This window comes from Daucus carota, chromosome 7, assembly GCF_001625215.2.
Source record: "Daucus carota subsp. sativus chromosome 7, DH1 v3.0, whole genome shotgun sequence".
NCBI classification, from domain to species: Eukaryota; Viridiplantae; Streptophyta; class Magnoliopsida; order Apiales; family Apiaceae; genus Daucus; species Daucus carota.
Genome location: NC_030387.2, coordinates 25,623,250 through 25,636,507, shown reverse-complemented (window position 1 = coordinate 25,636,507; position 13,258 = coordinate 25,623,250). Strand labels below are relative to the sequence as shown.

Here is a 13,258-nt window from a genome sequence, read left to right as displayed (position 1 = left end):
TTTTCTGGTATATATAGTACTCTTGAAAAATTTATTCAGTTTAATGTTATATTAATATACAAATTAACCTAAAACAATAAACATGAAAATATATAAATTTTGTGTAAAATGTAAATATAATTATTATGTTCTCATAAAAAAATATATGTATAATTCATTTATAAGAATCCAAAATATAAACTATTTCAAATATAAAAAATAAGTATTACATAAAAATTTATTTGTTATAAATAATATATAAATTTATATATTAAATAAAATAAAAATGTTTTATATGTAGAAAAGGCATGCATTAAAATCTTGCTTGGGGCCTTATAGGGAGTTGAGCTGGCCCTGAGTGCTGACACACACTTTTGTTTCCAAACCTCTCCAGGCACACGCACCAGGTCACTGTATGGGGTAAACTTGCTGTATCAACCAATTCAGTGTTTACAGAGGCCACCGAAAAGCCTGTGATAGCTATACTGTCAAGCACCAAACTGAAGATTTTTAAAAGTATGTACGGGTTAATATTGTCAAGTCCAAACATTTTTAAAACTGTACATATTTAAATTATGTGATCTAAGAGTTTTGGCTTCTTGAAATATACTACCAGATTCTGTCCAGATTAGTACACTGCCTTCATCAAGGGTTTACATGAACTTGGACACTGATATTGTAGCGGCAATGCGGCAAAGGTTAACATATCTGAAAACTGGCTTTTGTTTATTATGTCGTTGTAATGTCGAATAGATTCATATGATGTTTATCCTGCTTTATGTGTAATTATCTACGAATTATTCAGGCTATATTCTGATGGCTATGTTGCTCCTGAAAGGAGTCTGTCAACACACACAGACTCTTCCACTATGTCTGCTACGCCTATTGAAACTCTTTCACTCAAAGAACTTAGCAAGAAGACACGTACTGAAATGCTTGACGTGAGTCCTTTTGGTTTTAATAGCAACTTTCTTTTTTATTCTTTTACTACTAACTTATATATATATATATATATATATATATATATATATATATATATATATCCATATTTACACCAACATTTTGAGACATGCATTTTTCCTCTGCAAAGTGAAAGTGAAGGTTGTGGAGGAGACAAGTGCATAGTGGTTTTTCAGTTGCATTGGCTGCGGAGAAGAAGCTTATACTGTAGAAGAAAAATTCAAGTGCACTGCGAAATGCCAAAGAAGTTATCCAGTTTCGGAAAAAAGGTATACTATATATGCTCTGAATGTGAATCCATGAGGTGTGATCTCTGATTGGTGCTTTCAGCAGTCTGCATCAATATGTCTTTCTAGCTTTGTTATTTTAATAATCGTTTACAATGATCCTGAACATTGTCCAGTACTTTGTTTTCTTTGATTCATTGTGTTTGCATTGATTTTGGTTTCAGTTATGGGATGTTTCTACAAGTTTGGTTTGTTAGAATAAATTTCTGTTCTAAGAATGAATTTCTGTTCTAATATATTATTGACAGCATTAAATTGGGGCTTTCAATTATACATCATCTTTTATAATGGAATGGAATATTATGTAGGCTATTATTTTTGTGATGGAATGGAATCTTTTACTATTCTAATAATTATTGATTGGAGATAAATTAGCTTGTAATCTTTTTTGAATATACTTAATATGCTTAATGACAAAGTTCATAAATATATAGTCAATAGTAAAGAAATTAATATTAATGTGACTAATTTATTTATTTAAAGACTATAAATAAATATACCTAGAATTTATTTAATCAAATTCATATTATGAAATTCTATCATATCATTATAAATAGAAATACAATTATATTCATAACACGAGCCAGCTGAAATGAGCATGCCAAGGCCTCAGGATTAATTTGCATGGATGATAGTAGACTCTGAGTTCTATTCACCAAGGCTTTAGTATCTGTGTGCGAAGCACATGCATAAAGCTAGTATTCTTAATGCATGCTAGTGAAGGCCCCAAAAATACTCCAAAAAATACCCATCATTTTGCCTGATCCATCTACTCGTTAACCCGTTAACCCATTTACCCACTTCAGCTTTTCTTGCAAATTCAGTCACCTTATCTTTAACTCACCAGTTCAAATTTTTCAAATTAAGAACCACCGGTTATGGACACGACGTATGTAGTGAATGTATTCATGGACGGCGATGAAATCTGTCACAATATGTACAAGCCGCAGGTACAGTTTTTGCCCGATTACCAATCTGCTTTTCAAAATTAAAAACGGGCGTCATCTCAGCCAAAACTCACTCCTATGCGTTGATCGGGAGCGCCTGTTCTATTGAGATGGCAGCGTCGTGAGATCGAAGCTTGGTTCTGTCGAAGGCTACGAAAGGTAAGGTTGTGGTGGTTGTTTTGGTTTTCCCTTCCAGGTATTTGATATGTGTTCTGTGTGTATGTTTCCATGGTTAACTCATGTATGGATGATAATCTAAGAAAATCAATTACAGCGCTGGAGCGAAATCAATTCACATTGAAAGAAAATCCAACAGGTACGTCGATTCTCACAAAACATCTGCATTTCAGCCTCTCCGGTTTTGTATTTTTTTTTTTTTTTTTTGCCAGAAAGAGATAATTTGCATTAATGCTTCAAATCATTCTCCAGTACATGAATTAAATCTGGATAGGCTACATTTGCCTTCCAAATGCGATCAGCTATAGAATAACTACACTTTGCTAATGCATGAGCTAAGTTATTCGCAGAACGCTTCACAAATCTAAGGTTAACACCTCTGTCTTTTAGCTCCATCAGTAGAGCTCTGCATTCATCAACAATCCTGCCAAAATAAGATCTCATTGTGACTGTGCCTCTGATCGCTTGTATTGCTACCAAGCAATCTGTTTCGACTTGCACCTCCTGTAGCTGCTTATCTTTGATCCAACTTAAAGCCTCCCTTATACCCATTGTTTCTGCAGACTCTGGATTAACATGACCTGGTTTGCACCTGGATCTAGCCTCAATCAGCTCCCCTTTATGATTTCTAGCAGCAAAAGCGTAGGAGTAACAGTTAGACGTATGAAAAATCGCAGCGTCAGTATTTACCTTAGTCTTGTTTTCCATTGGTAGAGTCCAGTGCTCATCTCCGTCATCAGAGTTGATCAACCCCCATGATCGGTCGAAACTTTTATCTTGAGCATCCTGCCATTGACTAAGACCCACTTTAGCTGAATCTACGACCTCTCTTACCGCCATGCACTTCTGGCTCCATACCAGATCATTTCTACTCTTCCAAACCGCCCAACAAATCATAGCTCCCATTTGTCTCCGATCAATGCTCCACTTGTCGAAAACATTAAGTATCCAGTCTAAGAAAGTTCTCTGAATGTTAAGTGTGTCCCTGCCACCAACTATTTCCCAACATGCTTGAGCAAAAGAGCATTCAATTAAAACATGTGTCGAGGTTTCAGCTCCATCATTGCACATAGGACATAGCTCATTTACATTCACATGTTTCATACCCAACGATACTTTTGTAGGCAGACAGTCTGTAATGGCCCTCCACAGAAAATGCTTAACCTTTGGAGGGACCTTTAAGTTCCAAAGCCTCTTCCAGAACCTGGGATTACCACACTGGTGCGTCCATGATTTGTTTTCCTGTAACATCACGTAAGCTGACTTGACTGAATAATTACCACACTTCTCTTTTCTCCAGTACCAGCTATCAGAACCATTATTAGACAGCGGAATTGCTACAATCAGGTTGACATCTCTTTGTTCAAAAATATCCTCTATCAAATCTATATCCCACCTCCTCTCTCCTGTGACCATCAGGGATGATACCTTCTGGCCTTTTATCGACTCGTTATTGGTAGTGATATATGGATTCTCCATGTTAGGTAACCACGGGTCGTCCATTATGCTCACAGTTTCCCCAGTCCCCACTCTACGCGCAATGCCTTGCTTGATCAGCTGTTGTGCCTCCAACACACTTCTCCAAATAAAACTAGGACTAGCACCTATCTTGGCATTTAAGAAATTTTCTTGAGGGTAATACCGTGCTTTGAAAATTCTTGCAACCAAGCTATCCGGGTTTGTTACCAGACGCCACCCTTGTTTGCCCAGAAGTGCGACATTAAACTCATGCAGATGTCTAAATCCGAGCCCTCCATACATCTTTGATCTACACATCCTCTCCCAGCTCATCCAATGTATACTTCTGTCTTTCTTTGCCGATGATTTCCACCAGAACTTGCACATCATCTTTTCCATATCCCTACACATTTCAATCGGAAGTAGGAAAACACTCATAGCATAATTTGGGATTGATTGAGTAACTGTTTTCAGGAGAACTTCCTTCCCTCCTTTGTTTAGCAGCTTTCCGTCCCAGTTTTGAACTCGAGTACGCACCCTCTCTTTTAGGTAGCCCAAGATCGCCGATTTATTTCTGCCCAAACAATTTGGTAAACCCAAATACTGACTATTGCTATCAGCTTCCTTAAACTTCAAAATATCCAGGACTTCTTTTCTGGATTCTGCCTTCACATTTCGACTGAAAAACACATTTGATTTATCCACATTTATTTTTTGCCCCGAGGCCTTTTCAAAAATTGCCAGCACTTTCATTACCTGAGATGCTTCTTCTTTGCTGGCCTGACAGTATATATAACTATCGTCAGCAAAAAACATATGAGTCACCGAGGGGGCACCTCTAGCTACCTTGATGCCTCTAATGAGTCCCTTGCTTTCAAAATTTTTGATAAGAGCTGACAGACCTTCCATACAGATAAGAAACAAGTATGATGAGAGGGGGTCACCTTGTCTAAGGCCCCTTTCTGGAATTATGCTCCCAAATTCCTTACCCACATGGCTAATTTGGTAACGTGCTGAGATCACACATTCCATGAAAAGATTTATAGCTGAGCTGTCAACACCCATACTACGTAACATTGCTCCCAAATATGACCACTCCACTCGGTCGTATGCTTTGCTCATGTCCAACTTGAGCGCCATCCACCCCTTCTTACCTTTAGTCTTTCTCTTCATAAAGTGCATAATTTCGTAAGATATCATGATATTATCAGATATCAACCGGCCTGGAATGAAAGCACTTTGTGAATCTGAGATTATCTTATCAATCACCTCTTTTAACCGATTTGCCAGCACCTTAGAAACTATCTTATAGCTTACATTGCAAAGCGATATTGGCCTAAGATCCGTCATGTGCTGAGCATTCTGCTTCTTTGGAATAAGAACGATGGTAGTGTCCGTTAGATGCTCATTAAACTCACCTGTTTCAAAGAAATTTTTAACCATGCTAACAATGTCATTGCCCACAATACTCCAATATCTCTGATAAAAGCCCGGGCTCATGCCATCCGGACCAGGAGATTTGTCCGGGTGCATATGAAAGAGTGCTTCTTTAACTTCTTTATCTTCGACAGGTTTGGTTAAACAAGCGTTTTGATCTGCTGTGACTTTACTCTCAATGCAGTCCACTACCTCCTCCCATCTTGCTTGTGATGAACTAAACAGACCTTTGAAGTAATTTACCATCACTTCTTCTAACCCTCCTTCCCAATCTACCCTGTCTCCTTCCTCATTAACCAAAGAATGAATCTGATTATTTTTTCTCCTTGCTTTTGCTGTAGCGTGAAAAAACTTGCTATTCCGGTCTCCCTCTTTTAGCCACAGCTGTTTGGAACGTTGTTTCCAAAAAATCTCCTGCTGAGTATAAATCTCATTCAAAGATTTACTTGCATTTTTATACCTCTGAACTGCTTCCGCATCTGTATTGGTTTTTGTCCGCTTTATCACCCTTTTACACTGCGATATCCTTTCTTTAAAATTACCAGTAAACTCTTGTCCCCACTTTGCGACATCCTCCAAACATCTTTTCGTTTTTTCCTGCAATGTCTCGTTCTGGTCATGACGCCATGATTCTTCAACAATATGTCTGCAAACTGGCTCCCTGAGCCACGCATTTTCAAACTTTAACCTTCTGATTCTTGGTATTGAATGCACAGTGATTGGTTCTAATAATATAGGGCTATGGTCTGAAGTTGAGACTTCTAAGTTGATTAGCTTGGCCTCCTTGAATAATTCTGTCCATGCTTGTGTCACTAAAGCTCTGTCTAGCCTGATTTCAACCCATTTGTCCGTACCATGACCCCTCTCCCACGTATATGGGTGCCCTTGTAACTCCAAATCCTGTAACTCGCAATCATCTAACGCCTCCTGAAAGCCTTGTATCAACCAGGATGGGTATAGCCGCCCTCCCTTCTTGTCTGCCTGCCCAAGAACATTATTCATATCTCCTATCAAACACCATGGCAAATTATTTTGAGCTCTTAAGTGTCTAAACAGATCCCATGTAGTCCTTCTTTTAGATCTATCTGGTTCACCGTATATACCAGTCAGTCTAAACTGATTCCATCCTTGCACCTTTACGATCATGTCAACATGATTCATACTATACGTTAAAACCGAGACCTCATCTTTGTTTCTCCATAGTACCGCCAAACCACCTCCTTGACCGGAGCAATCAACCGCAAACATTCCATCAAAACCAATGGCTCTTTTTGTTTTTTCAACTTTTTCTTTTTTACATAAAGTTTCACTTAAAAAAATAACGTTGGGCTTCTTTTGGACCACCAGGTCCTTTAGGAATTGTAACGCCCACGGGGTCCCAAGCCCGTGGCAATTCCAGCTTAAAATACTCATAACGCTTGGCGGGCCCGTTCCCCGGAACCCGCCACAAATCCGTTTTTTGACCCATTATTTGCATCTTGGTCCATTTGCTCCACTTCTGTATCTGACTCCTGCTCTATTTCCGTATCCTGGCCCAATATATTTTCCTCACCCGAGTCCGTTCTCCTTTTTTTATTTTCAAGAATAACGCTCTTTGCGCTTTTAAATATTTTCCCTCCCTCAGCCAGATTGCCTTGATTTGAATTTCCTGATTTTTCTCCTGTATCCAAATTCTGTTGTGATCTAATCCCACCTTTCATGCTCATATCACCCTTCCCCGTGATTTCAGGCGTAAAATTCTCCTTCAGATTTGATCCCCCCGTTTTCGTCTGATACACGCCGCCTGCCGTCACCCCTTCCTCCGGCAAATGTTCTGATCCATTCCTCAGCCACTTAGAACCTATCAAATTTGTTTGGCGACGTAAAGGAGCTCGCATCCACACTCCATAAGGTCTACTTATCTCCTTCTCTGGGACTTCAAATAATCTGCTACAAAACTTGTCAGAATGACCAAGAATGCCACATATAAAACAGAATGTTGGCACATTCTCATATTTGAACGTAATCCAACTCCATTCATTTCCAGTTTTTCGCACCTTCATTCTTCTTTTTAATGGTTTTGTATTTTAATGTCATGCTAACTTTATTAATTCATCTTGCTTTGGTCTCGAAATTCATGGAATGTGGAATTCATCCACTGTTTTATCCAGATGTATACATTTCTTTACGTTTTTTCTAGACTATATGCGTCATGTAATGAGACATGTTACTCCTATGCGATTTGTGTATGTGTTTTCCTTAAAACATGTTTTGTATCCTGTGTGTGTGGTGTGTTTTTAGTGGCTTATGATTAGGGGTCTTTTATAGCTTGGTGGTTTTGTCGGATTGGGCCGGATAGGATTAAGGCTTTGGTTAGTTTGAGTGTTATGTTCTCGCCCAGGAATCCCACTAGGAGGCCTTTGCAATCTCTGCGTGCTGCTTTTGGTGATGATTACTTCATGTGCAGGTTTCAGGTGATCTCTTTTTTTCTTTGTTATTCGTTTCGGAACTTTTCGATTTGCATGTTGGCTTTGTGTGTGCTGTGTACAGTCTTGATATCTAATTGGATTAGTTGGTTTGATGTGATGATGTTATTTTGTTTGTTTACAGTGGTTAGGATAGTTTCACTATAAGTCAGCAATATTGAAGTTTAAAGACATAAAGTATTTGTTTCATATCTATTAGATATTGCCTGCTATTTTTTGCTTTAGTGAGGAGGTGAATCTGCTAATAAACTTACGAAAGGTGTTCATCACAAGGATTACAGAAGGTGTTCATCACAAAGATTGAAGATGAAGAGGTGACTACATATAAATTCCCAGGTTACATAAGAACTTTTCTTGGCATTTAAGATAAAAATATTTCTAAAAACTCTTAGCAATCATGGTCTATTAATTTTTGATTGGGGGGCAATAGTTGACTTAAATATATTAAGCTGACTTAATTCCAAGGTCTAACTGCATGCTTGGCCTCCAGGCTCTCCTTAATGTATCCGCCTCTTCAAGAAACTTTACACATCGAGATAATGCCAATAAAATATAAAATTTACTGAATGATTATATGTTGTAAAACATGAGTTCTTCTCTTGCATCCGCCTGTTCTACGTTTTGACATATCTTGCAGACCATGCTTCAGGAGATACGTTGCGCTTTCGTGTTATGGACATGAACATGTGACCAATATATGCTCAGAAGTCCACAAATAGTAAGATGGATTGCAATATTTCGTTTTCCATTTGATGATTTGTGCATGTGTTTTGTGTATATGTCTATTTGGATCAGCGGGTTGTTGTTAACATCATCAGAGTCAGGAATCAAGCGAGCACACAATGGCAGGAAAAGGGTCAACGGGTATATAGATCACTTGCGCTTCATACACTCTGGGTGTTTGATTAAATGTCATGCTATCATCATGAATTCCTGATTCAAAAATTGAATCAATAGCAAATACTTATAATATGTTCATAAGAGTTTACTTTTAGGTTTCTTGGATTATCAACGACCCTGTTGTGATGAGACATTTCTGAAGTTTGTTTGTTTTTGTTTGCTGCCCTCACAGCATGTGTCGTGTTATGATGTTGACATAATGTTTCAAGGAATGAAGCGTGATATTGATACAGTTTCAGAGAATGAATCAACAGGTATCCATTTATATATTTAAGAATTTCAGATTCGAAAATTCTATTATGTAGTCTGAGGTCTTGCTAACATGTCCTAATGGATTGATCCTAGGATCAAAGAAACGCGTTGGTCGCGCAGCACTGAATGAGTTTTTGGAAAATAGACTTAAGAATATGCAGGATGTCAACACAAATTCAACAATGGGTATAGAGTCTGTTCACTTTAGTCTTTTGATATTTGTTTTTGTGTTTTTGCAAATTCTAAACTCTGAGCAGGCAACATAAATGGTCATATACAATTATGGCTCATGTTAGGATCACAAGATGATAGTATCCAAAGACCCTAATCCATAAGAAAAGTGGGGCAAACTACGTTGCCTCATATTATTAGTTTGTTTCACATTAATACACGTCTGTAAGCCTTCAAGGTTAGGCTAGAACATAAACATTTATTATGCATGCTAGATCATAACTATTATGCAGGAATTTTCAGACAGGGGCATTGCAATAAAGTTCGGGAGCTAATAATCCTTTTCTTTTTTTTATTATAACTAAGATTAATCCTTAGTTGCTCATACTTCAATTATCTAGGCTCCAGACGTTCCTTACTATAAGAGAGTGATAAATTTATAACTGATGAAAAGTTTATTTGATTACATATAATCTCATTTATAAATACAAAATATACTGTATTTTCTGTTTCGATGATTAATGTTAAAGATGAGCATCCAATTTGTGATTATGGGTTTAGTTGTCGGTTTTGTGATTGAGTTCTTCATTTTGGTGAGTTTTATGTTATTGGTGAATTTGGGATTACTGTTTTTTGATTTTTTCGATTGTGGATGTGATGTAATTGTAAATGGGTGTTTGTGAAATGTGTAGTGTTCAAATATAATGTTTTTGTTAGTTGTGAAGTAATATTAATGTTCGTTGATGTTGCAGGTTCTGCATATACAGAATCTTAAGTTTTGATTATATCTTACATTGTAAGCCTCAAAGCCCATTTCAAATCTCTAAGTTTGTATTATCAAATTTTATTAACTTGAAGTGTTTGATAAAGTCCTGACTTAAGTTTTTGTTTCTTTTGCAGATTTAATATTTTGCGAGTGATTATTTTATATTATCAAATTTTATCAATTTGCTTTCGAAGTGTTTGATAAGAATCCTGACATAGCCCGCAAGGGTTGGTTCAGCTGGTTAAAGAGAGGACATGTATCCTCTTGGTCACAGGTTCGACTTCCGAAGGGAGCAGAATTTGTGATTATGCCTCCTGGATCAGAACCTGTCGCGCTTAGGTGCGGTTTACCTTGGTTCACGTAGTTTGCAGGCTATTGCGTGAGCTCGTGGGTTTACCCAGTGCGCACCCGAAGGGTAGCGGCTGGGGGTTCCTACGTTAAAAAAAAAAAAAGGAATCCTGACATATATTTTTGTTTCCTTTACAAATTTAATGTTTTACACGGTTAGTTTGGATCATATGTGTGCAAGAGGCCGGAGAATTGTATGTTTGCACTGAAATTTTTATTTTCACGATTGATATAAATCATTAACTTTTTAATTCTTGGCGTAATGTTTGTTATTTTCATGCTTAGGAGGAGTCACATCTAATGCCTGAGGATATGGAAGTCCTGTGTGTTGGGGGGTCATTATCCCAATAAAGCAGGATGATGTTGCCCAAGTTCTGTTGGAGAGGTTTAAATTGTTGCTACTTTTCTTCCCTCAAATATTCTGGAGAAGTTCTATGACTGCTTTTGCAAAAAACACTTACGGCCTGTCTTTCATTATATGCTGCCATATACTGCTGATCATGTTAACAGGTTTGATCGTTCGATGTGGGAAGCCTATGTAGCAGCAAATAAGTTGCTCTCATAGAAAGTGATTGAGGTGATAAATCCAGAAGATGTTTTTCTTTGGATTCATGATTATCATTTAATGGTGTTGCCAACTTTCCTAAGGCGTCGATTCAACAGATTGAGGATGGGTTTTTTTCTTCATAGCCCTTACCCTTCTTTTGAGATTTATAGGACTCTTCCTGTTAGAGAATAAATTCTAAAGGCTCTACTCAACGCTGATCATATTGGTTTCCATACTTTTGATTATGCTTGGCATTTCCTTTCCTGTTGCAGTAGGATGTTAGGTTTGGAATATCAATCGAAGAGGGGCTACATAGGATTAGAATATTTTGGAAGGACGGTTGGTATAAAGATAATGCCAGTTGGGATGGGCCAGATTGAGTCAGTAATGAAACTTGCTGATAAAGAGTGGAGGGTTGGGGATCTCAGGCAGAGATTTGAGGGGAAGACGGTGTTACTCGGAGTAAATGACATGGATGTTTTCAAAGGAATTAACTTGAAGCTCTTAGCAATGGAACAGATGCTCAAACAGCACCTGCATGGCAAGGAAGGGCTGTGCGGGTCCAAATTGCCAATCCTGCAAGAGGTAAAGGAATAGATTTGGAGGAAACACGGGCTGAAATACAAGAGAGCTTCAGGAGAATCAATGAAAAATTTGGAAAGTCAGGGTACGAAACTATACTTTTTATTGACAAACCTTTGTCAGTTTGTGAAAAGGTTGCTTATTACAGCATTGCAGAATGTGTTGTGGTCACTGCAGTCCGCGATGGGATGAACCTTACTCCAGCGGGTACATGACATCGAACTGAATCCAGCTTTTGTTTTCGTCGGGGGGTAAGCAAATGATATGGATGCATCTGGTACGCTTAACCATCTTTGCCAATGTTTTATTATGTTTGTAGTTGTCGTGATTTTCATTGGTAGTTATCAAACAAGTAGGAAATGATATGCTCTATGTCCTGTTTTTAACCTTTCTTACATTTGCTTTTAGTCCGTCTGTATGTGTTTCTTCATTATGTATAGTTTTTTCACTTCCTTAATTCTTCTAATTCATTATGTAGGCCAGAAGAGACATGTTGTTAACGAACATCGAGTGCCTGGTGATGTAAACAATTCGCATACTGCATGTGCGGAAGTAATGGTAAATTCCTCTTTTGAAGATTTTGATAATAGATTTTAGTCCATTACCCCTTGATCGTTATGTTTCGGACAGATTTCGCCAAAAACGGCCTACCTACGCCAAGAAACTGTCCAAGGGATTTCTTTATTTTATACTGGGTGCAGGCTCTTACCGCAATGTGATCCCTGACCTGGCTCACAGTTATTGCAGTGGTATGACGTCTTTGTTTTATAACACGTCTACTGTGTTATACTTAGTTTTCATTTTGATCTTGGTTCCCTGTGTTTTAAACAAGATTTTCCAATCTCAAGTTACTTTCTTTTATGAGTGGTTCCGATAGGTTGTTTATATTACACAACCTGTCTAATATAAACTTTCTTTTTATGTTGGATCCTGACTGGTTGAATCATGTACTTAGAAAAGTCATTCAGAGATTCCTTTAAATATTGATGAATAGTTGAAGTTTAAGACTATTCTGAAAGTCTTTTTAAATGTCCAGAGAAAGCTAATTTCTGATTCTTCTAATGTGTGCTTATTACTTTAGCTGTGATCGTATTAGTTTAGCAGTGATGGTGAATTCATAGATTTTTCCAGGTTGTTGCTTGATGAGGAGGAGTACAGCTTAATTTTTTGCTGTTATGTGCTTAAAAGTACTAATTAAGGAAGAAATGTTGTACCATTATGGAGTGGCACTGTCACATGGATTTAAATATATATGTAGAAATTTGAATCTGGACCTGATGCAACCATATCTTCCAATGCCTTAGGCGAAGTGATTTAGTTGAATAATAATATTAGAGAATTGGTGAATCAACTAATTTAAATACTGTACATATAGCTGCATATTTCTGGGCATCATTTTGCATACAAACTTCAGTCTCAATTAATGTGTACCAAATGTGTTTAAGTCAACAATTGAAGTGTGTCACATAACCTGTTTAGTAGACACCAAACAAATAAGTATGCGATTATTCTGCAGATTGAATGTAAAAGGCATGATCATTTTCTGCATATAGGTCTCCTCTCAGGTGATAACATTTGCTGACAAATGAAAGGCAGGAGGGGGAACATTTGAGAAAGTTTCTACGGGTGGTTCACTACGTCTAAGTTTCCTGTTGCTCTGTCGGGGTTGAGCTTTCGGGCCAAGATCTGAGCCTCCAGCAGGTCAATGGTGGGAGCTGCAGACAATGTCTTCATAGACATTGATTAAATGGAAGCTGCATGGTCCGCAAGCCCCAGTTCCCTCACCTTCTGCGGTTTTAGTTTAAGTTGTTATCTTTTGTTTTACGTTTAAGTATCTAAATTCAGGATTCTGAAAGCTTGATTAGCTTTTATCCGGTGTATGTTGTAAGGGCTCAGCCCTTTGTTGTTATGGAGACCTCCTTAACAATTTTATCAATAAAATCTACTGCTTCATTAAAAAAAATATAATTTTTTCAAAATTA

The 13,258-nt window shown here is 37.7% G+C and overlaps 1 protein-coding gene across 35 annotated transcripts; it reads left to right on the top strand.

Moving 5' to 3' along the window:
* The first annotated feature begins 1,894 nt into the window (after window positions 1–1,894).
* On the top strand, window positions 1,895–13,258 carry LOC108195889 (uncharacterized). Of its 35 annotated transcripts, none has more exons than XM_064081136.1 (13): window positions 1,898–2,332; window positions 2,448–2,489; window positions 7,553–7,698; window positions 7,992–8,024; window positions 8,506–8,574; window positions 8,783–8,864; window positions 8,956–9,048; window positions 9,786–9,829; window positions 9,934–10,138; window positions 10,433–11,553; window positions 11,755–11,834; window positions 11,907–12,025; window positions 12,830–13,258. In XM_064081136.1, the coding sequence occupies exons 3-8, from the start codon at window positions 7,612–7,614 to the stop codon at window positions 9,806–9,808; spliced, it is 387 nt and encodes a 128-aa protein (XP_063937206.1). In that variant the 5' UTR covers window positions 1,898–2,332; window positions 2,448–2,489; window positions 7,553–7,611; the 3' UTR covers window positions 9,809–9,829; window positions 9,934–10,138; window positions 10,433–11,553; window positions 11,755–11,834; window positions 11,907–12,025; window positions 12,830–13,258. The 35 variants fall into 35 exon arrangements, with proteins under 35 accessions (XP_063937204.1, XP_063937206.1, XP_063937205.1 ...); XM_064081135.1 differs by having other exon boundaries at window positions 9,934–10,341; XM_064081142.1 differs by having other exon boundaries at window positions 9,934–11,361; window positions 11,454–11,527.

Excerpts from the sequence above, each read along its gene's own strand:
- LOC108195889 (XM_064081134.1), top strand. The coding sequence starts at position 7,612 with ATGTTCTCGCCCAGGAATCCCACTAGGAGGCCTTTGCAATCTCTGCGT. Across the intron at positions 7,699-7,991 it reads ACTTCATGTGCAGGTTTCAG|AAGGTGTTCATCACAAAGAT; the intron begins GTGATCTCTTTT and ends CAAGGATTACAG. Across the intron at positions 9,049-9,785 it reads CAACACAAATTCAACAATGG|GTTCTGCATATACAGAATCT; the intron begins GTATAGAGTCTG and ends TTGATGTTGCAG.